The sequence below is a fragment of the Zingiber officinale genome, chromosome 6B (genome assembly GCF_018446385.1).
Source record: "Zingiber officinale cultivar Zhangliang chromosome 6B, Zo_v1.1, whole genome shotgun sequence".
In the NCBI taxonomy this organism is placed as follows: domain Eukaryota; kingdom Viridiplantae; phylum Streptophyta; class Magnoliopsida; order Zingiberales; family Zingiberaceae; genus Zingiber; species Zingiber officinale.
This window is the reverse complement of record NC_055996.1, coordinates 15,739,691-15,753,378: the sequence shown is the minus strand read 5'-3', so window position 1 is coordinate 15,753,378 and position 13,688 is coordinate 15,739,691. Positions and strand designations below refer to the sequence as shown.

The 13,688-nt window shown below is 36.6% G+C and overlaps 1 protein-coding gene and 1 pseudogene across 1 annotated transcript; both read right to left on the bottom strand.

Moving 5' to 3' along the window:
• Positions 1-11: 11 nt before the first annotated feature.
• On the bottom strand, positions 12-9,420 carry LOC121990797 (E3 ubiquitin-protein ligase UPL5-like). Its single transcript, XM_042544862.1, has 3 exons — positions 7,374-9,420; positions 3,650-4,239; positions 12-756 (listed from the first exon to the last, which is right to left on the bottom strand). The coding sequence occupies exons 1-3, from the start codon at positions 9,418-9,420 to the stop codon at positions 493-495; spliced, it is 2,901 nt and encodes a 966-aa protein (XP_042400796.1). The 3' UTR covers positions 12-492.
• Positions 9,421-9,671: 251 nt separating this feature from the next.
• LOC121990795 lies at positions 9,672-12,744 on the bottom strand (annotated as a pseudogene).
• Positions 12,745-13,688: the final 944 nt, after the last annotated feature.

The window sequence follows — 13,688 nt, the reverse complement described above, 5'->3', positions numbered from 1 at the left end:
ATTGGAAAAGATGCAGTTGAAACTGGATATTACATACATTTACAAATATTTACAAAGAAAGCATTCCTTGCGTAGCTACAAAAAAAACAAAAGGGATTAGGGTTCCCAAGCACAGATAGATTAGATCATGGAACCATTGGCACAAGCCAGTAGTAACACACCACATCTACCTAAAGTGAGAAAATTCAGTGGATTAAATGAGAAACATCAAATCCTCACTCCACTTTGGTTCTTATTCTATGTACAAGAGACCAGAATTAAGAAATGAGAAGGTAAAACAAAAAGGTGAGTATTTATAATGCCAAGTTAAAAGGATTTCCTACAGGACAACTTTCTATCCCCCTATTTACTGCTCCACCCAATAAGGAAAATTAGAGAGAAATCCTTGTGCCTACATAGATAACCGACTAGAGTGCAGGTTTTTTACATCCCATCGTCGGCATAATTTTGACATGAACACTTCTGTGCAGACCCAAGTTCCACATCTTTTGCCTAAGCATTACCGAAACTGCAGCTAAGATGTTCTTGAGTGATTAGCTGAAGCCTCTCATGCATGATGGTTTTTGTTCGATATACAGGCAGGCAAAGACGATAAAAGCATGTATGTGAAGTTGGTAGGGACTCTTGGGAGTCTGATGATTTGAATATGAACAATTTGGAAGGCAAGCCGCGGAATCCATCCACAGGCAAGTATCTGATGGATGTCCAGAAAAAGATAAGCACTCTTCTTTGCTCTTCAGACATGCCCTCAACAATCTGCAAGTCAAAACAATAGTCAAATTTCTTATCTCAAATCTTTCTTCAACATAGTCAGAGATATATTGAGGAATTAAACAAATCTCTAGGCCATTGAATAAAAACATTGAAAATAGCATTCACTTATGAAGGGTAGCTAAAAGAAAAAAAAAATTGAATGGTTCAGCATCAGCATATTTGATATTTGCCTTACAATACATTCCCGTTGCTAGCTTTGTGCTCGTTGAGGATTATGAAACTAGTCACTAAAAATCAGCAAGGTTACTAAAAATCAGCAAGGTTTCATTTTACAGGAAAAAATTCATAAAAATCAATAACAACCAAACTTTAGTCCACTAGATGGAGTCGGTTATATGAATTTTTTTACGCCATTAAACTCTATCTCTACTATATCATCATCTATACTTAAATAAATTTTATCTTACTTTATTGTTGCTAACCAAGTCTTTTTTGGTCTTCCTCTTCCTCGTTTGATATGTGTGTCTATCCTAATTTCACATCGTCAAACTGAAGCATTTATTAGTTGTCTAGGTACATGCCCGTACCATCTTAAACATATCTCTTGGAGTTTTCTCTCAATAGATGCAACTTTGACTTTCTCTCTAATACTCTCATTTCTTATTCTGTCCATCCTCATATGCCCACACATCCATCTTAACATCCTCATCTCTGCAACTCTCATCTTCTCGAGTCATAGTCCAACATTCAACTCCATATAACATAGTAGATCTAACTGCGGTTTTGCAAAACAAGTTTTAGAGGTACTTTATTGTCACATAAAACACTCGACGCTCTCCTCTATTTTCACCATCTTGCTTGTATTTTATGTAAGACATCTCTCTCAATCTCTCCATCGTTTTGTAAAATGATCCTAAATTTCTAAAGCTCTATGTTCCGAGCAACTCATCATCTCCTAGCTTAACAATTATCTCATTATGTCTAATATTGCTAAACTTAAATTCTATATATTCTATTTTATTTTACTAAGTCTAAAACTTTTCCCTTCTATTGTTTCCAGCCAAGATTTTAGTTTAACATTTACTCCTTCACGTGTTTCATCTACCAAAATAATATCATCTGCAAATGACATGCACCACGGTAATGTGTGTTTAATGTGTGCAGTTCGTCCATAATTAGTGTGAAAAAATAGGGACTTAGAGTTGATCCTTGATGTAACTCTAACTTTATTGAAATACTTCAATTACTCCGTCTGAAGTCTTTACTCTAATCATTACATCCTCGTTCATATCATTAATTAGTTTAATATATGTTACGCTAACACCTCCTTTTTCTAGAATTCTCCATATAATGTCTAGATCTTACTCTATCATAAGTTTTTTCTAAGTCAATGAATATCATGTGTAGATCTTGTTTTTGCTATATTTTTCAATTAATTGTCTAAGAAGATGCATAACTTCTATTGTCGACCTTATAAGCATTAACCCAAATTAATTTTCGGTCATCATAGTCTCCTTAATCTTTTTTCTATTATTTTTTCACAAAATTTCTTGGTATGACTCATTAGTTTAATGCCTCTATAGTTTATATAATTTTGTACATCTCTCTTATTTTTATATAAGGAAACTAGAGTACTTATCAAGTATTTTTTTTTCGCTGTCAATATCATATTAAATAATTTTGTAAGTGATTCAATACCTTATTTCCCTAGGCATTTTCATATCTCTATCGGAATATTATCTGGTTCAACAACTTTTCCATTATGCATCCTATTTAAAGCTTGTTCTACTTCTAAAGTTTGAATACTACAATAAAAATTTAAATTTCTATGCTCATTTGACCTATTTAAATTACCTAAGTTAAATTGGTCACCTAAACCTTCATTAAAAAGTTGATGAAAATACCTTTTCCACTGCTCTTTTATTTTTTCATCATTTACTAGTACCCTATTACATTCATCTTTAATACATATTATTTGGATAAGATTTCTTGTCTTCCTTTCTCTCATTTTAGTTATTCTATAAATGTTTTTTCCCCTTCTTTTGTATCTAATTTTTTATATAATCGTTCAAAAATTTCATTTTTTGCTTCATTCATTACTCTCTTAATTTCTTTCTTGCTATTGTATATTTTTTTAAGTTTTCCTCATTCTTACAAATATATAATTCCTTATAAGCTATTCATTTTTCCTTCACTTTCTCTTGTACTTTCTCATTCCGCCACCAAAATTCCTTACTTAGTGGTGTATGTCCATTTGATTCATCGAGTACACTACTATTTTCAACTTTGTTACTATCTTATCCCATGTCATATTAAAGTCACCGTATATTTCACCTAATGTTTGTACTCCTACTTTCTCCTTAAACATATTTTGCTTCTCATCCTTTAACTTCCATCACTTAATTTTATGAGTCGTATATATTTTCTTTCTATTGATACTATATTTGAAACGTATATCCAACACTACTAACCTATGTTGGGTAGTTAAACTTTCTCCAAGGATGGCCTTGTAATTTTTACAAATTTTTCTATCCTTCTTCCTAACCATAAGAAAGTCAATTTGTAATTTATTATTTTCACTTTTGAACGTAATTAAGTGTTCTTCTCTTTTCTTAAAAGAACATATTAGCTAATATAAGGTCATATGGTATCCAAAATCTAATATAGTTTCCCTTATTTCTCCTTACAAACCCATAACTAATCCATGTACCCTCTCATATTCCTAATTTTTCACTGACATGCCCATTTAAATCACCTCCTATTAAAATCATTGAAAAAAATCACAAAAATCACTTTAATTAAATTATGCAAAATCACTTTAAGTAAACACACTATAGAAGATGTGATTACATCGAAGAGGACAAATAAGTAACATATGAAGAATTAATGCCTAAATCTAAATAACCATGAGCTGCGTCAAAATCAAATGCATTACCTTCCAAAACCAAATGATGTTACGATCTTTTGACTTGTAACCATTGTATTCGGTATGCTCTCTCCATTCCTTTACATTGATGACACTATTGTCACCACCTATCATTAGATCAAAATCTTCTAGGTCCAGACCGTTGAAGAAAAATTGCTGGTTCTTTGGGTTAGAAAGAATATCACCAAAACCTTCAGCGAAATGAGTAATCTGTTCAGAGATTGATGTAACAAAGCGATGCTTAATAAGGAGATTAATGTACTCCTCTCTGTTCCTACTATGTACAATAATATCCTTTCCACCAGGGCAGAGCTCAACTGTTTCCATTGAGCCCAGCATTTCTATGTCTCTCACGAATGTTAGTCCTAACCCATCTGAATCAAGAAGGGCTCCATCCATCTCGAGAATTTGTTTCCAACTCCTGTACAAGTCTGGATCTGCATCGCGCACATCCTCCAGAGTAATAGATCTTCCAGCTAGTTGCAAGAAAAATGTACGATCAAATACAATGCCAACTTGTACTTTGTGCATCAATGCTAATGCAATAACTCGACCACTGAAGCTGAAGTATTTGAGATACAAAGGATCCACAGCAGATGCTGCAGCAAATTCACAGTAACCAACCAATGTCAATAAAAGCAATAACCTAAAAACACAGAAAAAAATCTTTGATTGGAAAACATTATTAGAAAACAGTTATACGTGGTATATGTTAATACCACATGGGACATTTAGTTACACATATGCACAGAAAAAAACTACAATTGGAAAACATTATTAGAAAACAGTTATACGTGGTATATGTTAATACCACATGGGACATTTAGTTACACATATGCACAGAAAAAAACTACAATTGGAAAACATTATTAGAAAACATTTATACGTGGTATATGTTAATACCACATGGGGCATTGAGTTACACATATGAATGGTGCGTTGCTTATATGTGATGTAATTTTCACAAATGAAAAGAGAAACATATATTATTTTTTCTCTCAACAAGGTGTCATGACAGGTAAAATGATACTCTCTTCTAGTCAGAAGATTCTCTACAAAGATTTTGTTTGGGAAATGAGTGAATTTAATATGATGAGATGGCCTCCCATGCCCATACAGCTTCCTTTATAAGGGAAGAGAATGTGCAACAACAATAAGGCAAGTCATGGAGTGAGAAAAATGATAACTCAGAGGATAAGAATATCGACATCAAATTTGACAAAGTACGCATACCTAGACAAAGGCTCAAATGAGCCCTAATAAGTTGTCAAATTACCTAATTTAGAAATTAAGCTAATATTTAAGTAAGTTGATAAGTAAATAAATGTATATTAGAATCATTTTTCTCTCTTTATACTGGTAAAATAATTAGACAAGAAAGCCTCCTAAAGTAATTGTCATGAAATAATCTATTTTATCACTAAATTCATTATAATAACCATTACTCAGTAGGAATCCCAGGGTGGGAGAAAAAGGCAAATAAGAAAGTCAATCACTAAGTTAACAAGCTTTGCTCTAAATAACTATTGAGTGGGCACGAACCAATAAAAACTTTAATTGATTTGTCAAATTTCAAATGGACATCTTTGAGTTATTTTGTTTACTTTCCGCTTTTGGTCTCTCAAGCCAGTACAAGAGAATTATACTGTGCACCTCTAAGTCATAATCAATAATTTGTTGAACATTCTAGTTACCTTCTAATGTTCTTCCACTTACCTTATTTTACTTAAAAAATAAAAACTATAAAATTAGATAATCAATTAAATTAGAATTTTAGAGAAACAAACTAAATAAAATAACGACAGAACTGGAATTCATATTGACACATATCAGCGTGCTGAGAGTCAACATGACACTGTACCTATTGACGTGACACAGGAGGCATAAGAGAAATTAACTGTGCAATCAAATTGGATGGAACAATATGTTTTGACCATGTCATCCAACACAATCATACCTAGAAGGGCTTAATCAAAATAGGAAATAAACCAAATCACACAAAAAAATCAATTAGATTAAACATATACCAAAACTTCTCTACACTCTTATTAACTAGGAATTCCCCTTAAATATTTATCCTCCAAAAGAGAATTGCAAAAATAAGCTCTTTTAAATCAAAGACTCGAAACAGAATATCTATTTAGCATCACTTCCACATATGGATAATGTAAATGGTTATCCAAAGAAGCAAACACACAATTAGAGGTTGTGCACACGATGCCACTCCTTAGTGAAGGGCAACTAGGTCCCTCTTTGCAATTGCAAGGAGGCAATGATGGGTATACACATTCAAGAAAAAGTAGACCAAAGAACTCAAGGCAAACGTCGAAGGAGGTCGGTTAGACCACTAGTAGAAGGGCGTTGCAAAACTATAGGGTGGCGAGATAAGTTTTTGGCAAAGGAAGATACCAAAAAATAGAGGGAGGGTTGATGTGTGTTGTATGTGAGGAATAGTGTTGGTTTCCTGCAATTGGGGTCAATTGAAAGGGAAGGTCGGCGAAGGGGTGCAATAAGTGATCGATGGGAAGGCATGAAGGAACTGAATCAATATAGCTTTGATACCACTTGATCCAACATAAGAACAACAATCTCACATAGAATGAAACTCACAGAAGAATATCCTTAAATTTAAAGATTGTTAACTCTTCATAGATCAATCTAGAGCCTTGTGTTGTTACCAAGCATTATGAGCTAATAATTTATCAAGGGTTAATAGTCATATATTATGGGTTTAATCTCAAGTGGAGAATTTGGTTGAAAAGTGTTATCTTGAGTCTTGTATATGCACAAATAGTCCTCTGTCATGAAGAATGACATAATATTTTTCACTCACCAACTTGGATGGCAATTGCAGTTTGCTAATAAGATAGATGTAAGCATTCTTTTTATTTTATATAAAAAAAAATAAAAAGAGATGTAAAAACAACATATCCTCTCACATCTTGTAGTATTATTACTGTTGACATCACTGGACTTTACAAACAATTTTTGGGCATTTAGCCCATCTGTTATGAAAAAAAGGACACAAGAAGGTGTTTAGATTATATGGGAGGATAATATTAAAGAATGGCACAAAGTCACAAAGTTACTAATTCACCAAGGATCTGTATAGATAGGTAGGTGCTCAGTTTAATCCTAAATTAAGAAGAGAAGGGTCAACCATGAATTAATTGTTGGATAGCAAAATTCACTTAATCTGCTAATCAAATTGAGTTGATAGGTCTAATTAGTATGATAACTTTCTATTTACCATGCAAAGATTAAACAGACTACAAATAAGTAACACCATGGGAAATGAGACACTAGTGGCATAGATCATAGGTGGCAAGACGCATCGAGTGCATCATGATATTAATATAAAACTCACATCAAGCACCTAGATGGATATAGATGTCATTCCATCTGAAGTTTAGACTCATTGTGGTAAGAAAGAGGATGATCCACAGTTAACGTGCCAAAAGGACTCTCACAAGTAGATATTAATTGGAGATTGGTGCAGTTCTCAACTATTGACAATGATGCAACAAGCTTATCACGTCATTTTAGGATTAAAACCAGGTGATAGAATTTATTTTCTTTAATGCAGGGAAGTAGGGCATCTATATAAATTGCTGCATCACTCAGAGGTCCGCTTTGGGAACAAGGTAAAGAACATAAAGCTGATCCAATGAGTATGCAGATCTAGAATATCATGAGGACAGGTAGGTAGAGAATTTAGAGCTGATCAACTCACCAGGATTTGGGAAGAATCGTCGCTGATCATGTGGGCATGGCAAGAAAAGAAGGTTCTGCGGATTGAAAATTTCTCTGCATAACAAGCAAAACCACTCTCTGAGAACACCAGGACCTGTGGCTTCCTCATTTTTGAACTCCATTAAAAGGCCTCCACGCAATGCTCCAGCATCAATCCGCCCAATGTATCCAAAGGAATCAGTCATCAGCTGAGATCTATCAATAAGCATTTCATAAAGCTCATCTTCCTCCTTTCCTTCAAATAGCATCATCAGAACTAGATTCCTTCTTGCCTGAAAATCAATTATATCTTTATACTTGAGAAACCAAAGAAGCCTATGATCCCTCTTAGCATGTCTGAGAAGAACATTTAGCAACCTCCGTCGTTCAAAAAGAAGTGAATGGAGTAACTGCCCAGCACCCTCGAAAATCTTGGAGAAGTCCTTAACCACTTCTAAAACAACTAGCAATTGTGACCCAAATGCAAATTGAGATTGACACTGTGTCTGACCCCTTTGGTCCATAATGTCCTCCACCTTTTCAAGACACTGGCTAACTTTGGTCAGGAGCTTCATGAATAGCTCATGTATCAATCCAATTCCTTCCTCGTACTTTGTGTTCCCATGTTCAAAGAAGTGTTTAGTGATAGGCTGGTGAATGCCCCTCCAATTATAAATTGCATGGTGCAACGCAATAAGGTAATTGGAGAGATCAATAAGAACAACCTCTGGGACCATCATAGCCTCTGTTGAAAGTGCCACATCCACTAACCCAACAAGCTCAACGATAAACGAATGCAAGTCCGGCAGCAAGTGAATGGACTTTATATGACCAGTGTATACAGACCCAGCAGAAGATTTTAGAAGCCTAGCTAATGCGCTTCGGCATGAAAGATAAAGCTGATCATTCGTACCTCGGACTGAAGAGAGCATCTTGCAGAAGGTGAGCACAGTAGAGGTGCACTGTAAGTGCATATAATCTGGCAAGTAGTCAGTTTTAGAGGTAAGAAACATCCGAATGGCCCTCTCGCCAACTGAATGGTTTTCAGCAATCGGTGAAATATACATTTTCAGAAGCGCCGCTGAAGCACCTCCCCAAGTAAAAATTCCAAGGTTAGCTAAAATATTGTCTCTGTCCCCATTAGATTCCAATAGCGTGCTGGTGAAGAATTGCTTCATGAGTCGCTCAATGTTGTCCCTCTGCCGATTGAGAAATTCAGCGTCTCGGACAGGGTTGTCGAGGAGGAAGGATATGGAGGACATGAGGTCGTTGACGGTCGTCCATACCGTCGGTTGTTCGGTGCTCCTAAGGCGAGCAGAGAGATGGAGACATGCGTCTCTCCCAACCCCACACTTAAGGAGAGTGGATTCGCCATCAAGCTGGCGGCCTCTATAGATCAACCGCATCTCGAAGCATGGTATTCTCTCGACCAATCCGATCCTTTCGATGATCGAACTGACGGTGTCGCTCTGGAGGGCACGGACTACGAGACTCCCCTGGGAGAGCAGCCGGACGAAGAATTGGATCTCCTCAGAAGGAGGCGATGCGAGAGGCGGCGATGGAGGGGATGCGCAGGAGGTGTCAAGCGAGGACGACGGAGGCAAATAAGAAACTTCCAACTGATCGGAGTCGGCGACGGCCGATAAGGCGGGGACGGCCGAGAAGGAAAGGATAGATGAGATCTTAGCCATCTTCAGGAGATGGATGAAGCGGTCGTGATCGGCATAGTCTTCGATCCTCCGCTTCAGGTGGTGATGAAGGTGATTACGATCGAAGGCCTGGCGGTGGTGCAGGGCGGCGTCAAAGGAGGACATAGGGAGGATCCGGAGGCGCCGGAGGAGGCCGATCGGAAAGCGCAGTCTTACGATTTCATCGCCGGAGCGGCTCGGCACGGCACAGTGAGGTGGAGAGGGGAGGGGTTTTCGGTCGCTGGAGAGCAAGAGGGTCAATGAATAATTCTTACATAAACCGAAGAGATGGGATCTTGACCGAGGAGCTAGAGGTGTCGCCTCGCTTGTTCGCTTTGGGCCGGAGTTGGTTCGGCCCATTAAAATTTCTATATATGTTTATATCATCACTTTTTTAACTTCAATATATGGCAAGTAATTTAATTTAAGACAAATATAATATGTATAATATCATATTTTATATTTACCTTAAACTTTCCATTAAAAAAAAGGATCACCATATTAATGACTTTCTTAATTATCCTGATTATAAATACCTCAAATAGTAAAAAAATCTTTTACGAAAATCCTTTTCTATATTACATTGATCGTCGACAGGGCCTCTCGAATAGCTAAGACCTCATCTCCTTTGGCAAATTGATGTCCCAAAAATAAAGGCTGGAAAAAAAAAGAAAGATTAGCTAAATCACTTTTGCAATCTTATACTTGCAATGTTCAGGTTTGCTCATCTACTCGAACTAAAACCAACCGATACACTAGACACGAATGCAAGTTGAATTTAGTCGAGTTCAATTGCAACACAGAAACACATTGAAAGAGTAAGTAGGAGGATGCTTCTAGTTTGGAGTGTGTTATATGTATAGAAACACCAATGCTAGTTCAAACTAAGCCAATGAAGCATTTGGATGAGTGATAACCTTGTAGACATGAAAGTCATGCCAAGGAACAATGCTTTAACAACTTGTTTGTGGCCGGCGTTGCCAAATGTTGTTGGTAGCGTCTCGTGCAGCGCAAGGAATGTCATTACCCTGCTGACTGTTCTTTTGCTCAAAAAATACAACAGTTAGAAAACTAGACATTGGTTTACATTTTTTCTAATATTGACTATTTCTGGGGATAAGAATTGGAATTAACCTGATCCAGTAACCCTTCGAGGATTTCAGGATTTAAACTTCTCAGGAAGATGTAATCTACAAAGATCGAACATCCATTAGAACATAAACATACAATCATGGACACTTTCTGTAACTATAAATTGAAACAACCGATAAATCCTGAAGACAGTGACATGTAGCAGGATATGCACACACCCACAAGTATAACTCCTAGGGGCTTGGCGAAACCAGAGAGTGCTGCCAATTTGAATACTTGTCATTTGTTGGATCATGTCGATACCACATACAACATATATATCAATAAGCCATTAGATGTGCACTTTTGTTTTGTTTGATCAATTTTTAGTGTCAAAACATACCTTTCAGTAGCATAGTAGATAGGAAGAGCAACTGCAACACCTTGTCATAGAAATAATGAAAATGTGTTCTTGTAAGGTGAACTCCAGACTTCAATTCAGATAGAAATCGACATAAACCAAATTTCATTATCTTAGCAACAATCGAGGTGATATATCGTATCAGAAGGGAAAATGTTTCATACAAAAGGAAAAAGTGCCTATAATCTGCTATCCTTTCTACCAGTTAGGTTAAAATATCTTTGTGAATTGCATCTGGATTTCAACAAACAACTTTGTTGAACAAACAAGGTAGAGCTTGAGGCTTGGTTGGACAAACAACACTAGTATATGGTAGTTATGTTGCAAGTTAGCAGATCTATGTTTGAATAAAACTATATGATTATTAGTCAAAAGTAGCAGAAACAGAAAGAACAAGCTTCTCTACATCGTCATGAGAAAGGCAGTGATTGGATGCATATTCATAAAGTAAAGTAAACCAAAGTATAATCTTTCATTGTACTTCAGGGATGTTGTGAAGAGCAATAGCCAAAGCCAAGTTAACACCAATTTGGATTCCCTGTAAGATTTGCATTCAAGAATAGTAATCAATAAAGAGTTACCATAAGAAGGAAAAGAGAAAAGAAAAAGGAGAATGGCTAATCAAATGCTTATTTCGCTGATAAAATTCTCTTAACTTCTTTATAGATAAGTAGAGTAACTGAAAGCTCCTCTCAACATTACAGTGATCATATTTGAAGTCTTCACTTGTTCAAGTTATTGCCAGTAATATAAGATTATTACTCAAAAAAAAATTTTATCGATTCCTCAACTCTAATATTTCAGAAACATGGTTAAAGTGCAAATCTACTAAGTGACTTAAATAGATTTCCTTACTGATGAAAACACATGCCAAATTAACCTCCCAATCTGTAAGTCATATGTTCTAAGATTCACAAAAGAGAAATTTCATAATTCAGTTGGAGTTTGCTCAAGACTAGCCATAACTTCACCAAAGACAATCTATCCCATGAATACTAACCATAATTCAACAGCTACTTTTAGATTTCCAAAGAGGAACATTTACCTTCATTGATCCAACAAAAATGGTCATTCCTTCAGGAAAGTTGTGCACAGTAATGCTTGCAACTTATGATGAAAACAATTTATAATTAGATGAAGTAAGAATTTCTGATGAACACAAGATGAAGTACAGAACAAGCAAACATCTTTCCATAATGTTTATTATAGCAAAACTTTTATCTGAAATGTTACAAAAGAGAAATCTTTTGGATAAATATAGTAAATGGAACGCTTACCAATTGCAGTCACTATTCCACTAAATAAGACTTGCGTGTGGTGCTTCCTAAGCATGCCCTTGACTGATCCATCACTGTTTTCCCAACTCTTTTGAAACAGTCAAGAAAATTTCCATTATTTTCTCAGGTCAATGGATAGAAAAATAGCTAATGCACATCCAGTAGGAATAAGAAAAGATAATGCATACCTTGTGATTCTCTAAAACAAGAGTCGATTCTGGAATGAAATTGACAATAGAAGCAAAGAATAGAGCGCCTAAATAGAACTGCAAGAGCAATCAGGAGCTATTCATATAAAGATATCCAAGTATGCACCGGTGGCATTTTATTATATGAAACTATGAACGATGTTCCATGGCAATGGTGCGTACCCAGATGCTGCCTTTGAGGAAGCCAAGAGCGTTCATAGTGTTGTGTGTCAAGTCGAAGAAGGAGACGCATAACATGAGGCCAGCAGCAAAACCCTGGTTTTGAAATTATGTGAGCTGATAGCTCCCAAAAGGCAAAAGACAAAAACTTAAAGGTCAGACCCACCTGTAAGCTCCCAAGAAGCTTAAGATTGGGAGTGCCGCTAAGAATCACCAAAAGCCCACCTGCGCGATGCAGAATTTCAATTCCAAATGGTCATATTTTGAATGCCCACTTACAGGCTGAACCCTAACATATTCTAGGTATTGCCTTATCGTAGTGAATCACAACAAATGCGACACGGAACTGGAGAAAGGGTCGTCAACAAAACACTAAAAAGCAGGCATTATACAGACCAAAAAGCGAAAAGCTAACTTCAATGAAAGAGAAGCAGGGGACGATATCATTAGACCACTTAAAGCAGAACCAATCTGTGCACATACCGATCGAGGTGCTCAATCTGTTGACCAACGAGAGCGCGACGGCGACAAGCACCTGCGCCTCCATCGAGAGCGACGGAAAAGACTTGAAGAAGCGTGAGCGCCGAGACGAATGGGCACATTGCCTGCAGCGTGTAGGTTATATAACCCGGAGCGGTCATATTAAGAATATAAAAAAACTTTGCAAATATAACCATCCAGTAGTTTCTGTTTCCATAAACACCCTCATTCCATGCAAATGAACCTTTTGAAGTTCGGGAAAAATATGAAAATAAGTACCTCAAAATATTAACAAGTAGCAAACAAGTCCTGAATTGGTAATCTACTGTTCATTGGCCTAATTGCGTGGCTCACGATAATTAATCAATTGCTTACGTACGAAGCTGATGAAAGACATAATGTTCTCGTTAATTGTAATTTATAGGATTGTTTATGGAAATTAGTGTGGGTGGTTTAGAGACTAAAAACAAAGTTTATTGTTTCGGTGTGAGATTGGTGGGTCAATGAAAGGTACTATTGTGAAGAAGGTCGTAGATCATACGATAGTGAAGGAGACACATGGAGATCCTACAATCACTTAGTATAAGATTAGGAGGGGCGCTGAGGCTGTACTCATTATGACCACCCCAACACTCAAGTTAGTATAGGTGTTAGACAAAAATAAAAGCTATGGAGTAGTAAAATTTTTACGATTATGTGCTACCTATATTCGCGAGACGAGCGACTTTTTATAGAGATGTAGTTGTGCTCTCATATTTTCCATATGTTCCAAGATGAACGCTTATATTAATTGTCCAAGTCCTCCGGAAGAAGCGACTACGTTATCCATGTTTTTAAGGATAAATGACTATGTTGCCCATGGCCTCTAGGAGAGAATGACTATGTTGTCCATACCTTCTAGGAAAAATAGTTCAACGAGCCGTGTAGGATGCAAGTCCCACGTGAGGGAGTTGAGTAACCAGACTAAGGGAATCAGAGTTGAGGGAATCAGGTGGCTGAGTTGATGGAGTT

Excerpts from the sequence above, each read along its gene's own strand:
- LOC121990797 (XM_042544862.1), bottom strand. The coding sequence starts at position 9,420 with ATGGGCCGAACCAACTCCGGCCCAAAGCGAACAAGCGAGGCGACACCT. Across the intron at positions 4,240-7,373 it reads ACGATTCTTCCCAAATCCTG|CATCTGCTGTGGATCCTTTG; the intron begins GTGAGTTGATCA and ends AATTTGCTGCAG. Across the intron at positions 757-3,649 it reads ACATCATTTGGTTTTGGAAG|ATTGTTGAGGGCATGTCTGA; the intron begins GTAATGCATTTG and ends TTTGACTTGCAG.